The sequence below is a fragment of the Tachypleus tridentatus genome, chromosome 9 (genome assembly GCF_004210375.1).
Source record: "Tachypleus tridentatus isolate NWPU-2018 chromosome 9, ASM421037v1, whole genome shotgun sequence".
NCBI lineage: Eukaryota > Metazoa > Arthropoda > Merostomata > Xiphosura > Limulidae > Tachypleus > Tachypleus tridentatus.
In genome coordinates this window covers 89,058,899-89,073,639 of record NC_134833.1, presented here as the reverse complement: position 1 = coordinate 89,073,639, position 14,741 = coordinate 89,058,899, and the positions used below count along the sequence as shown (strand labels likewise).

General features: G+C 30.3%; 1 protein-coding gene across 3 annotated transcripts in view; it reads right to left on the bottom strand.

Moving 5' to 3' along the window:
- The window catches only part of LOC143225706 (solute carrier family 35 member F6-like), a 36,732-nt gene extending 23,668 nt beyond the window's left edge, over positions 1–13,064 (bottom strand). Inside the window, exons 1-7 of one of the 3 annotated variants that reach the window (XM_076455577.1) lie at positions 12,989–13,064; positions 11,854–11,994; positions 10,459–10,550; positions 9,895–9,965; positions 4,408–4,481; positions 856–917; positions 22–101 (exon numbers count right to left, since the gene is read on the bottom strand). In XM_076455577.1, the coding sequence (XP_076311692.1) occupies positions 22–101; positions 856–917; positions 4,408–4,481; positions 9,895–9,965; positions 10,459–10,550; positions 11,854–11,948 (474 nt within the window). In that variant the 5' untranslated portion in view covers positions 11,949–11,994; positions 12,989–13,064. Of the gene's footprint in view, positions 1–21; positions 102–855; positions 918–4,407; positions 4,482–9,894; positions 9,966–10,458; positions 10,551–11,853; positions 11,995–12,832; positions 12,962–12,988 lie in introns of those variants that run through there. The other 2 variants (XM_076455578.1, XM_076455579.1) reach the window with 2 other exon arrangements.
- Between the last annotated feature and the right edge of the window lie 1,677 nt (positions 13,065–14,741).

Sequence of the window (14,741 nt, the reverse complement as noted above, 5' to 3'; positions counted from 1 at the left end):
ATTCAGTAACCTATTACTTACAGAAGAAATTCCAGTGAAGATTATAATGGATCCCCTGAGCATCTGCCACACAGAAGCATCAACATATAACAAACCGATTCCTAGTAATAAAAAAATAAAAAATAAAAATCCAGAAAAATGAATTCTTCATTTTTGTCATTCAAACATATAGTGCAGATTCAAATAATCATATTTTACTCAGTAATTATACCTAGTACTCTGCATCATTTAAGATTTGATAATTAACAATGAATTTATTATTATTATAAATACAGTTACATATGCCCTGAAGAAACCTACAGAATCTGAAAGGTTATTCTAAGTTGTCCATGGTTTTGACTATATTTGTGTAGAATTATAATGGTTAAAAATGAACTGGGCAAATTAACTTTTAGTTTGGAGTCCAGACTAGACAGTTGCATGGTAGTCTGCACTAACCATTGACTATGCAACTTGATGTTTCTTTCAAACTTTTGTTTTGTTAAAGGCTTCTGGATATATATTTGTTGTAGTATATTTTGTTTATATATATGAACATAGAAAAGAAAAACAAAGAAGGGATTTTGTCACAAGGTAAAACAATTATTTTTCATAATTTATCACAGACTAAATTTCAGACGATAAGAAATGATACTTTCACACTTTTCAATTCAATTCAGTTTGAAGCCATGACATACTACACAATGTAATTGATAAAAGTAAACAAGTTTTATAATACCACTTAACTTAATACCTTCTTTTTTATGTATTACAATAATTAATAATTGATTACTTTGAAAACAGTTTCAGATACAAAATAAAAAATATCACATTCACTTTATTAGTAACAACAAATTAATTCTGTGCAGGCCTTACCTGCTAAAGAAGTTCCAATTAAATCACAAACTGTTGGAAGTACAAAGATCCATTGAAATATCCTGAAAAAACAAGTTTATTTATTTCACAAAGAGCAGTTTTAATGTATCATACAAGTTCTTTTGAATTTTATGGGTAAGATTAATAAACATATTTAAATAACTCTTCCTTTAAGTCAACTGAGGCTTTTAAGTTCATTCAGAAACATAATAATTTTCTTAAACCTCATTAAGTTGAAACTAGAAGGTTCTCATAGAGAAATTACAGAAATAAATGCACTTGGAAGTACACCTGCTTATTTTGACTGTATTATCAAAATTTCATTAAATTTTCTTCAGGAATATAACTTGTTAAATAAAATTATCATGTCTTAAAATCAATGTCCTCAACTGACTGCATATGCATGATTTAAACAAATGTTTTATATACAACCAGAATTAAAGTTCTTAGCTATTTCATACAGATTTGTAGTTTAACTTAAATTTCTGAAAATATTTAATATCACATTTCTATTAAAAAACAAATATATGAGAAACAGCGATCCTCTTGGTAAAGAAATGATTTCTCATTGTATACTGTTCTAAATTCATCTGTTTTAAAGTGTAAAATTACATACATCACAAGGCTAGAGCTGGTTGGTAAACTTGATTAATAAATATAATTGGTTACTAAAGAGAACAAGTTATGTTCATTCATGTCATGTAAAATAACCAACTAACTTAAGTTGTATTCTAAAGATGACTGGTATAGGTATTAAAACTTTAATATCCATTCCAAACATCTTTAGAATATGTTTTTACTTCAAGTGGGTTTCCTGTCATCATGAACTAACTGAAGTTACTGTTTTCAATTACTAATATTTTGATAATTCTAATTATTCAAGTAATTGAAATAATGGCAGTTATTTTCAATTAATTCATGTTTTTTCAGCTTAGATGGTTAATGTTACAACTCTCAAAAATAACGAACTGAAAACAGTTTCTGATTGTCACTATTTTTGATTATTACAACTATCCAAAAATCAAAATACTGGCTTTATTATTTTCAACTAATTCAAACTTAACTGATTTGCTTTACAATTCACCAAACTAAACAACTTATCAAAAACAGGGTTTCATTTTACTAATATTCTTAATTATTGCTATTATGAATTTTATTATCATCTCCAATTGATTCAATTTCATTCAGCTTAACTGATTAGTATCATGGTTTATGAAATACAAAATTAGGATTTCCAGTATTACCATTTTTGACTCTAACATTTATCAGTGTTTATTTTTGAATAATAGTAAAGTTTCTAAGGCCATCTGCTGTCCTCATTAACTTCGAACTGCTGTCTTACAGAGAAGGCAACTGGTTGGTAGCAGCCACTGCAAACTCTTGGGCTACTTTCGTGCCAAATAAAGTTTAAATTTAATATGTGTGTGTGTGTGTGTGTGTGTGTGTGTGTGTGTGTGTGAGGGGGTATATTTCTAATATATAGTTATGCATTTGTATTCTTCAACATTGAATAAGTTAAAAGAGTATATTTTCCTTTGTAATTTATAAATTGTGTTAACTTTATTCTTTAGTGTTAAATAAACTATAACTTTTTTCAATATTTTGTGTGTGTTATGTGTCTAACATCACACCCCTAACTTTACCAAACTTGGGTTTGGATGGAAATGTCCAATGATTATTTTGACTGAAACACATCCACTGATCAAAGGCCACAAAACACCCTGGGGTTGTATATGTTTTTAACATGCATTCTGAGCCATTTTGGACAGCTTTTAGTAATAAATTTCAGCTCAACTTTGTAGATAAAAGGATGTTATAAAAGTATAACTTGTCAAATTACTAGATGTACCAGCCTATTAATTACATGAGGCAAGTTAATTAACATACCTGTTACACATGTTTAAGTTTTAAACCCTCAGATACCAAAACAAAACACACCAAAAAAACATTAAATTAACCAGTTATGCCCCTCTTCTTGTAAATACAGTTGAAAGTTGAGACCAATGAAGATTATAGTAATAGTGTTGACAGTAAAATGTGTTTATATTAAATTTAAGTAATGCCTAGGAAAGGTCACTCTGATGGATTTCTATCTATAGATTAATACTTTCACCAATAATGTTTTGATAGGCATTATTATGTCTGGCATCTGTAAATTTCTGATCACAAGTCAAATGTTCACGAAGCAGTATTCCTCACTCACTTAATCACTTGATAAATTACAAATATAAGCATAATACTTGATTTTCACCAAGAAATAAAAAAATGCAATAAATTAATATACACCAACAATTTTTTTAAGGTGACAAAAGAAAAAACAATGCACAAATCTGGTTTCATTCTGTACTTTATATTGTACAGAATGTTATAACAAAAACAGACTCAGTCATAATTAAATATACATAGGCTGACACTACCATATAGCTTTTGAAAGGTCTAGTGGAAGAAAATTGTTTTTGCAGTAACTTGACTGACTTTGGTGACAAAGAAACTACCCTAAAAGCTGAGTTTGTTTTCTCTTGAAAAAAGAATAGCAAGAAGGGATCTGACTGAGTAGTTTAAGATTGTTACAGGAACTGACAGTGATGATGCCTATCTTTCTTCCTATTTAATGGTGTAAAGTTAGGACTGGAGACATAAATTTTAGTATGATAGGAGTTCTCTTGGTTAAAAGTTTTATGTTTCTAACAGTTTTTTTTCCTTCAGGTTTTAGGATTGTGTTGCCTTTAGGTGTGATGGATATAGTTAATTTAAGGGAATTTAAAGGAAGGTTTGCTAAATATTTGAATGAAGAGGACTGGATTTGAAGTGTTTTCTTCTAGGTTTAGTTTACTATGGAGAATGAGACCAATTAGGCGAATCACTGCACATTTTAGAAACAAAAACTCACAAACATGTGGTTGTATCAATACTAGTGATTTGCTATGTAGCGGATTTTCATAATTCTTTTTTAGCAAAGTAATTTTCTTTTGAAAAATGTGCAAATGGCAGCAAAATCACCAAGACGTATATTATGTTGAACAAAGGCTAGTTGAAAATATCTCAAGTCAAAATACTAGCTAATAGTATGAAGGTTAATCTCATAATATTAATCACTTAAATGAATTTGATTGATCAATGAACCCAACAATTAATCAATAAGCATATGTCACTAATCACTTAGCTTTTTCAAGAGCCATGGTTTCACAATGCACATATAATTAAGTTTTATATTCACAAATTTCTGTTAAAAGGCTTAAATAAGCTCATGAGAATTTTCATATTTTATATAATTCTTATCTGCTAAAACAATAGAATTTGAAAATAAAAGTGTTGGTATATGCGAGCTAAGTAGTAAGCATTTTGGTAAAGGAGATATATTTAAATGTGTTCCCAAAACACACAAGTTTATGCTAGATACTACCTATACAAGAATGGCAGGGCAAGAGAGAGAGAGAGAGAGAAAGATGAGTAGATTTGCAAATGATTTCAAATTAGCTTTTGCAATATTTCTTTTTATAATGGTCAGAAATTTACACTGGTTGAAATCTTTGAGCTTTCATTAGCACTCACCTAGGTTGTGATGGGTTAATCATTCTGGATGAACGTCCATCTGAAGTACCAGGAGAAACCATTAATCTGTTTCGCTAAAAGGTATGTGAATTATATTATTTATTGTACAGGTAGTAAAAAAACAGTTATATAACTCATACTAATGAACAGTTAAAACAAAGAATGACTTAGAGCAGTCATGTTCAAACTCTTTGTTCAAGAGACCCCATGAAATCACATAACCCAATTGAAAACTCGTCCAATGAATCTATAGAAATGTGATAGGTTATTTTCATTTATGTAAATGTTGCCTACTTTGTTCATCTTGCTATAATTTTTTTTTGCTCTCATACTGATACATACTATCAGCCCAGGCCTTTATAAGATATCAAGGCAATTTGCAAGTAAATATTTTCGCATGTGAAAATCCTTCTCTTCAGAGGTTTCCAGCCCCCTAGTGTGGGAGCTCCTGACTTAGTAAATTTTACTAAAACATTCACTCTCAGAATTCAATTCTCAAAATACCACCATATATCGTCCCGATAAATTATTTTTTGCATTGGAACCCATAAAGCTACCAGTGGTTGAACTTATACCTGGATATGTACAAACATGAATCCATGACTTTTCACACATGTTTATGCAGCTATTGCTGAGAAGTTTAACAAATCCTTAATATAAATAACCTGAGAAAAACGAATCTGTACATATTTATACAATAATGTTCCATACAAGATGATAGAAGCTGTAAAACCTTGAATGTATTAGTTAATGTAATTTCTTATTTTAAAACAAGCTGAAACAAAAAATGCTACATCAACTGAAAAGATCCCAGAGTACAAGCTACAATGTGGGATTATAAAGTGTACCCTAGCTTTTGGAGGTGATTGAAGAAGTAGGGCCCAGATAGCAGTGGGGATACACTGTAAGTCTTAACCTCCATTCGCCAGTGTCCCATAAAAAATAAAGAATAGCAATAGATATAGAATTAGAAATAGAAATTAGAAGAGTGAGATGTTATTAACTTCACCTAAATTTGATTAGTTAAAAACTTTTTATAATTATATAATAGCGGATCAATTAGAACTTTGTATTTATAACTGATAATTGGCCTTAAGTTTTTACAAGGAAAAATTTTTTTAAAGATTGTTGAATAATTTTAGAAATCTGCAAATCATTAAATATTTAATGTTTAAAATTAATTACCAAATATGAAGGTTTGAATAGATGTTTCTCCTTTTCAAAACTTGATAAATCACTGACTTATAAATCAATATTTTAGTCTACAAATAAGTGTTTTACAACAAAAATATGGATATACATATGGTTTATTTAACCTCATCCCATGCAAAACTATAAAATTTACTATGAATGATTTATAGCTTAATGACTGTTTCAAAGATTATTCAAAGTAGATTTTGGTTAACTAAATTCTCCAAATCCATCTAATTACTCTTATTAACCCATGTTCATCAATCTTTGGTAATTTGCATGAGATTGACTGAGGAATGATACATGTACAACAGATTTCTTGACATACCCTCACAAAAAGGTTTTGTTAAAGATTACAAGTATCTCTTATACAAATAATGACATTTAAATTAAGTCTTTCTGCTAAAAATATGTTATCTATTTATTGTAGTTATGTGCCCTTAGACTCTGAAATGTGTGTCAAGTAGCTACATATGACATGTAAAGCTCAAAAAATAGTACAAAAGGTAGACATAGCACTTGTCAGGTGATGGAAAATTTATCTCTAGTTTCAACAGAACTCAACCACAGAACTTTGTAATGTGTTAATAGGGAAAGTAAACATACTTACTGTATGTTTATTGTATATGTACTAGGTTGAGATTATCTTATTCAAGGTAAAGTTGAGGTTTTCAGTTTGTAGGTCACATGAAAATAGAACTGAAGTTTAACCTCTGTTTTAAAGGTTTATTTCGAAAAAAAGAAATGAAAGCTTAGATAAAATTTTGAACTAAAACAAATTATATTGTTTATTTTATTGAAATACATTTATAGTAAAGTTGGCTAATCAAAATTTCAATATAACTCAATGAGTTGCATAGCAATGGATTTAAAGGATTGCAAGTAAGTTAAACTAATAATATTTTTAGCAACACAAGTTGATCCCATTCCTGAAGAAAAATCAATGCTGTCTGAACCAGAGGAGCTATTTCATCAACAACAGACTAATCAGTGCCAAAGTACATTAACAATGTAGACTGATCAAAGTGACTAATCAGTGTGAAAACGCACTGATATTTTTATAAGAATAATATTTCAGGTCATATGCTATCCTTGAAGTTACTTTGTCCTTGGTTGATTGCATTCATTCTGATGTCATGAAGTCATTCCATTGCCTGACCTGCTTATGACTACATATAACAAACTGATTCAAATGTTAGTAAGATTACTTTACAACCAAACTTCTTAACAAACTCTCCACTGTTTGTGGTATGTTCATGTTTATGGAGATTAAAAGTATAAAAGTCTATTAGATCTCAATTGAAGAATTCTTCACGTGTTGTCATAAGAAATTGCTGTAATTTCAGTTTTTTTCATCCATCATTCTTATTAAGAAGCAATTGGTTCAAAGGTGTGGATAAAATCTTGTGGATATTTGGCATGTGATACTGTCAACATCAAATCCTTGTTTATTAGTTTGTTAATGGTATTAAGAGATATCAATTTTTATCCAACTGAATTTTAGAATTAAATTATCTTTCGCAAACCTAACTTTAATTTTGTGAATAAGGATGAAGCTACAGATTAGCTTAAGATGTAGTTTCAAAGTTTTTTACTGTCCTAAATGCTCTACCATTTGTTTTGCTTTCATGAACAACAATAAAGGCTTTGTACTTTGCAATATTGTGTATTTAGGTTTTATATTATTTAATCTATGCTCTATGAACATCCTTTCTAGGAAAAACAATTGAAACATATCTTCAGCAATATGTTTACCCTGATAGATTACATTGATCAGAAATCTGTTATCAAACAAATAGGTACTAAACGTTTTGCTTGTGACACCATAGTTTACATCTGTGTTACAGCATTAGCATATGTAAAGTGGGCTTATAAAGTGTTATAGTATTACAGCATTAACAATTCTACTCATACCCATAAGCTCTTAACAGTGTTCCGAGATGTGTTTACTAAGTGAACTGTCAAACCTCAAGTAAGCAAATTTCCTCCCTGAGCTTTCACAAGAGCAAAGCTAAATTTTCATCTCACAATACTATACAATTTAGCAGCATTAAACTATCATCACACACCACAATACAGCACTTTCAGACTAGTAACACCATCACACACAAACACAAACACTATACCAACCACTGAGACACAATTGTAAAGAGATGGTTTGATTCATCATTTACGCAGTGAAGATGGCCTTCAGATGTTAAAAAAAAAAATCTGTCCTGAAAGGATGTTGAACCCAGAATCCTTGACTTACATTAATGTCCCATGATTGATATTCTTACGTACTAAACTATTGGAATTAACATTCCTTGCAGATAATTCTTCATTGTAACTGTTTTAATGAGATTAACCTTTTGTAATATAAGATGATTGAATAATTGGAATAGTTACCACAACACTATAACTGACTGCACTAGTATTGTTTTCTTTTGTAGTGAAACTCTATCCTTCTAGTTCTATTGTCATATGATTACTGTTTCACACACTCTTAATAGTAATATACACTGCTGTACAAAAGCTTAAGGCCAATGAACATAAAGAAAAAATAGGCATTTTGCATTCTTAGACTCAACCACTTATATGAGTAGAGCTTCAAAAGATGAAAATAAGAAAAGGAAGAATAAAAATAAAAAAACTCTTTTAGCATTTAAGAGGGAAAATGTGAACACTATGCAATTAGCCTAAATACTAGCTGGTCAAAAGACCATAGTGAAACGAAGCGTTGATCGGTAAACACGTAACGAAATTTAGTCATTTGTGTTCAAGCATTAGCGTTGTCAACATCTCCCACTGACATCTCCTGTGTTACATTGGGTAAAAACATGGCAAAGGCTAAAAAGTTGACAGAGTTCGAATGTGGTAGAATTGTCGAGCTGCAAAAGCAAGGTCTCTCTCGACGTGCCATCGCTGGTGAAATTAGGTGTAGCATAACTGCTGTTGCAAATTTCTTAAAAGACCCTAAGGGACACAGAATGAGAATTTCAAGTGGTTGGCCCAAGAAAATTTCACTGGCGTTTAGCAGGAGGATGTGATGGGTTGTCTGGCAAGACACCAGCTGATTGTCGAACCAGATTAAGGCCCTTATGGATGCAGAATGCAGCTCAAAAACAATAAGACGGCATCTACGAGAGAAAGGCTTTAAAAACTGTAAACGTCTTCAAAGGCCACGCCTCCTTCCACATAACGAAACAGCTCGGTTAAACTTTGCTGAGAAGCACCAAACATGGGACGTAGAAAAGTAGAAGGTTTTGTTCTATGATGAGAAAAAAAATGTAACCTAAATGATCTAGATGGCTTTCAACTTTACTGGCACGATAAGGATATCCCACCACAGACATTTTCTACACGATACAGTGGAAGAGGTTTCATCATGATCTGGGATGCTTTCTCTTTTCATGGAACAATAGAACTTCAGGTTATACAGGGGCATCAAACAGCAGTTGGATACATTGTCATATTGGAGAGAGCATCCTTATTGACTGAAGATCCTCACTTGTGTGGAAATGACTGGGTCTTTCAGCAGGACAATGCTGCAACCCACAATGCCTGCAGAACAAAGGATTTTTTCAAGCAGAATAATGCGATTCTTTTGGACCATCCAGCATGTTCATCCGAACAACTGAACCCCATTGAAAATGTTTGGGGGTGGATGGCAAGGAAAGTCTATAGAAATGGACGTCAATTCCAAACAGTGCATGACCTTCGTGAAGCCATCTTCACAACTTGGAATAACATTCAAGCCAGCTTCTGCAAATGCTTATATCAACCATGCCAAAGCAAATGTTTGCAGTCATTCGCAATGATGGCTGAGCATCATTGAGACCTCTTGAGACTACTGAGACCTCTTGTTGGGCATTTCTTAACCTGTTAAGAACTTCTTTTTGGTATGGTCTTAAACTTTTGACCAGCTAGTAATTAGGCTAATTTCAGTGTTCATATTTTCTCTATTAAATGCCAAAAAAGTTTTTTATTTTTATTTTCTCTTTTCTTATTTTCATCTTTCGAAGCTCTACTCAAATAAGTGGTTGAGTCTAACTACACAAAATGCATATTTTTCTTTATGTTCATTGGCCTTAAGATTTTGGCCAACAGTGTATATATATATATATTTTAAAAATATATGTAGACCTTTTACTATATGCTCTCAGCATGTCTAAAAGTATCTACCAATGAAATCCTATACACATATAGAAAAATTAGGTGTTTCTTCAGAAATCTGAATAACTTAAGGTAATAGATAAGAAAGTAAGAACTTTTAAACATACTAGTAAATCAACACAAAAGTGTTTCTTGACTTACTTCTTGTAACATGTGCATCTCCCTCTCTTTCCATCTGACATGAAATAAACCAATTAAGCAAGCCATTTCTCCTGTTCAAAAAAGAAATACTATGTGAAAGAGAATAAAGAATGAACATATGAATATTAAAAAAAACAGATTATTTTTATTAACTGGAGATTTGCTTTTTCAGTGCAATTATTCATCTTAATTCTAAGACTTTCAAATTCTTATTTTTTTTTCCACTGCACATACAATATATCAGCAAGACTAGTTTGAAACTAGTTGACATTCAAATGATTTACTCTGTATAGAAATGAAGACAAAAAATAAAATGTATTAACTAATGCTAAATCACAAACAGTTAATATAGCTTTAGGTAAAACTAGAGTAACGTCTATATTTATTTTATGTAGTTGCACGTTTTCTTTTATTTAGAACCAGAAAACATTAATGTCCCATTACAATGTTGAATACACTATTTTCAGCTAAAGAAATTCTTTAACCACACTGATAAGATGAAGAATTAAAGAGCTGCTAACCTTAGTGGAAGCAAACTTATTCCTACAAAAACTTCAAACTTACCTGTAAACATTATAATTGTTTGAAACCAAGGGTGATCGAATTTGTGATCTTTCACTGTGTTATTAAACCTAGAATCTGGATACCCTGGAGAACTGGACAAAAATGTTAAAAATTCAAAAATCACTATGGATTTAATACATCATCATATGTATATTCTAAGTTAGGTGCTGAAATATTTAAATACAAAACATTTTCCATTCATATGAAAAAACAGAACACCTGAAAGTAATGAAAAGGTTACCATAAAAACTAAGAATTATTTAAATAAATAAGTATTTTCATGCTTTCATTATGCAGCTTTTAGCATAATAAACCTTTCTAAGGAATCTATGGTTATATATTAACTGCTAAACAAATCCATTCAAAATGAACATTTACAGGTTAAAAATATAGAAAATAAGTTTGTTTAGAATGTTCTTACCATAAGAATTTTGAACATAAATAAAACAAGATTTGAAATGATTACAGGAAGTTCAACTTAATTTTTAAAAAAGGAACCAAGTAATGATGCTACTGAATTTAATAAATAGTTGTGACTCTTGAGATTGGCAAATTAATTAGTTTCTCATGCTCGATTGTTACTGAAGCTGAAACAACAAACATTTATGTTAAACATTGAAGTTACATACTGTAAATCTTAGAGTTCTTCTAACCTACTTTTACCACTTCAAGTGAGGTATTGCTGAAATATTTTGGTTTTAGTATTAACTATTTTAATAGTTTGTTGTTTTGTGAATCATGGTTTTTTCCTTTTCTTGTGAAGAAAGATGAAAACACAGGGCATAAGATGTGATAGAACTGTAACCAGCTCATGTTACCCTTTAAGCTGCCAAAACAATCATCGAAATTCAATTAAACCCTTTATGTTCATTACCTGTTCAACCAAATTATAGTTTGATGTATTCTTATACACATTCATGTATAATATATGAAGAAGTTTCTTTACAGGCAATAAAGAACTTTTGGTAGTAGTAGTTGATACATTTCAATGTTCCAAGAAACTGTTGCTAAGATGTATCAACTACTGTCACCACAGGCTGATTAGCTCATAAAAAACTTCCTCTCATGTCAGTTACACAGTCTAAACAACTCTTTAAGCATTTTCCATGCATATTAAATACATAACACCTAAATTAAAGGCAAATCTTTAATATAGAGAGACAAAATAACATATTTTCAAATTCACATACAATCAGTAAAGATTGTTCAACAATTACTTTAAGGGGTTTGTTACACAATGAGATAAAATAGGTACGTGACCATCAGATAACATCTGACACACACAATCATTTCATTAATTATAATTTTTTTTAATACAACAGCAAGCCATCCTACAAGAAAGTGCAAAAAGTGGACTTAGCTACATCTCTAAGCATTATCAAATCAAGTACTTACTAGCAGTCATTTTGAGCCTTTTTACTTAGTGTATTGATGGAGCCTGTAACCAGCATTCCAACACACAATAATACTTGTGGCAAAGTCAAGACCATGATTGCAGTCGGATAGATTTGGTAATATTATGCACATTAAGACTTTCTAGAAAAACAGCAGCAAAAAAAAAACCCAATAAAATTTGATTTAGTTAATCTGATAAAATTAAAGTAAGTTAAATTACCCAAGTGTGATATATCTTTATCTTTCGGGAGATTTTAGATTATTACACAAGCATATTCATGACAATATGATTTGCTAATGTTTAAGAAACATGCATACAGTATTTTCTTCATTTAAAGTTGTAACTTTTGTTTGCAAAAAAAAAAATAAATGAGGAAACTCAGAAGTATATAAAAAATTAACAAAAAATCATACATACATAGGAGAATGTATCACTAAAAATTTGTTATACATCAATACACTAGACATCTTATCAATGCACTCACAAACAGATTTTTTATATTTAGTCAATGTTATCATAACATTAAACAATATCAACTTAACTGATTACAAACACTTCAATAAAACTGGTGGATACTTTGTGAAAAACATTTTTGTGAAGAAAATGAATAATTTATAATTTTGTAATATAATACTCATATTTTATATTTTTATTATTATTTTGCATTACTATCATCATTTATAGTTATTCAAATTAACCTTTAAGTTTGAGAGGATAATATTCCTTATCTCTAACGGTTCTACTAGCAGTGATGTTACTATTGAGTTTGGAAAGCTGCACGGTATGTTCCAATAAATGATACTCTGTTGTATTTTAATTCTTAAATTAACAGTAATTAACTACTTCATCATACATAGGTAAAGATGAACTGTTGCTTCAGTATTATTAATAAAGTAAGAAAATATTATTCAAATTACTAAGTTGTAGTCTCAACTTTACTGATTTTGGACTTTAATCTCAAATAAAAAATTTAATTACCACAGTATAAATACCAGAGAATACAACTATAAACTACAAGCACAACATAAAGTAACTTGAATAAACAACGGAGCCTTGACGCATAATAATAAAAATTAAAACAAAATTTAAACCACAACTAAAAATAAAACTATAATATTTTAACAATTTGTTTACCCCTCGTGCTGTAAAAGGTAATGATTGTCAAAACACATTTTACATATCACGTGACTATGTATTACCATGAGCGATAGCCCTCTATATAAAATTATAGTCATATGTAGTTGACCTCAATCATGTATTTAAGAAAAAAGACGGATTGTATATTGCTGTTAATAATATATTGCCACTGAATGTAAAATACCATTTTGTTTCTTAAAAGGCGCAAAACTACATAATGGGCCATCTGTTTTATGATCATCACGAGTATCGGAACCCAATATTTAGCGGTTTTAACCCGAAGACTTAACACTGAGTCAAAGGGGTAATTAAATAAAATAGAGTAGCCTTTCACGTATACGTAGTGTAATATATTGAAAACTAACTCATTTTACGAAACATTATATATACATATATATTGTATTAGAATAATTAATAACAGTCTTTTATATGTCATAACAAATATAAAACAATACTTCTGCATGGAAAGAAAGTATGGTAATATCAAATATCAGAGTAAATTAACAGACAACTACATAGAAGCATAATAAGATAGTTTCGTTTTCGTAGAACGTGCTGCATGTTTCGTTAATTAAAATAGTCATAAGAATGTTTTGTCGGATGATGTAGTACGTTCTTCCAAAGAAACACACTTTATTTTCAACAGAAGAGATAAAAGTTCCTGGTAGTTACCGGCTCATTAGTCTTATGTCAGTTGTGAAAATATTTTTGGAAACTCTGATAAAACATCCTTTGTAAAGCCATTTAACAAAGCTTAGAATTTTATTGAATAGTAAACATGGTTTCATTAAGGGAAAACTCTTGCTTTAAAGTATCTTATGACATTCTTTGTAAGAGTTAATTACTGCTTGTGTAGATTAGAGTAAGGGGTTACATTTAGTGTTCCTGAATTTTCAGAAAGCATTTGACAAGATGCTACGTAAACGGCTAGTAAAAATTATCTCTATAGGTGTTGGGGATAAGCTAGTAAACTGTATGAAAGAAAGCAGAATGTTGTAATAAATGGAGCTCAGTCAAACTGGATTAATGCGTATGTTCGTTTTTAATTTTGCACAAAGCTACAAGAGAGCGATTTCAGCTAGCCATTCCTAATTTAGCAGTGAAAGATTAGAGGGAAGGCAGCTAGTCATCACCACCCACCGCCAACTCTTGGGCTACTTTTTTACCAACGAATAGTAGAACCATTTTGATATTTTTAACAGTGTGATTGGTCTTTGTAATGGGTTACCTTCGAATGTTGTGGAGGCAGTAAGTTAAAGTGATTTTAAGAGAAAGCTTCAAAACTATATGAATGATAAGAAATTGCTATAATCTTTTAAAATTTATATTTTAATGGTTTCAGCTTAGTTTAAATGATGAAAAAGCCGAGATGAAAAAAATCCCTTTTTCAAAACATTATGTTATGTCACAAATTGTTGTCTTTCAATTTACTAATAACACTAAAACACATTTAAAGTATTTGGGTAAAGTGTGAAAAAACAAACATACACAAGACTTATTTGTTTCTAGAGGGATAAAAGTGGATTGTTATGGATGATTCAAAATGAAGCGAAATATGAAACTGGTTACTTTATCTTTCGTTTTGTTTTTTCATATGTATATATATAATGTTTTTTTTTTTTGCAAACGCTGGTTTAAGAGTGGTAAGTGAAGAATAAATTGAACACTGACGAGAAAAGAAAGTAAATGAACACAAAGTGCTTTAAAATGTAAAATTAGTTATTAAAATACAGTGCTATGTTGCAAAAAC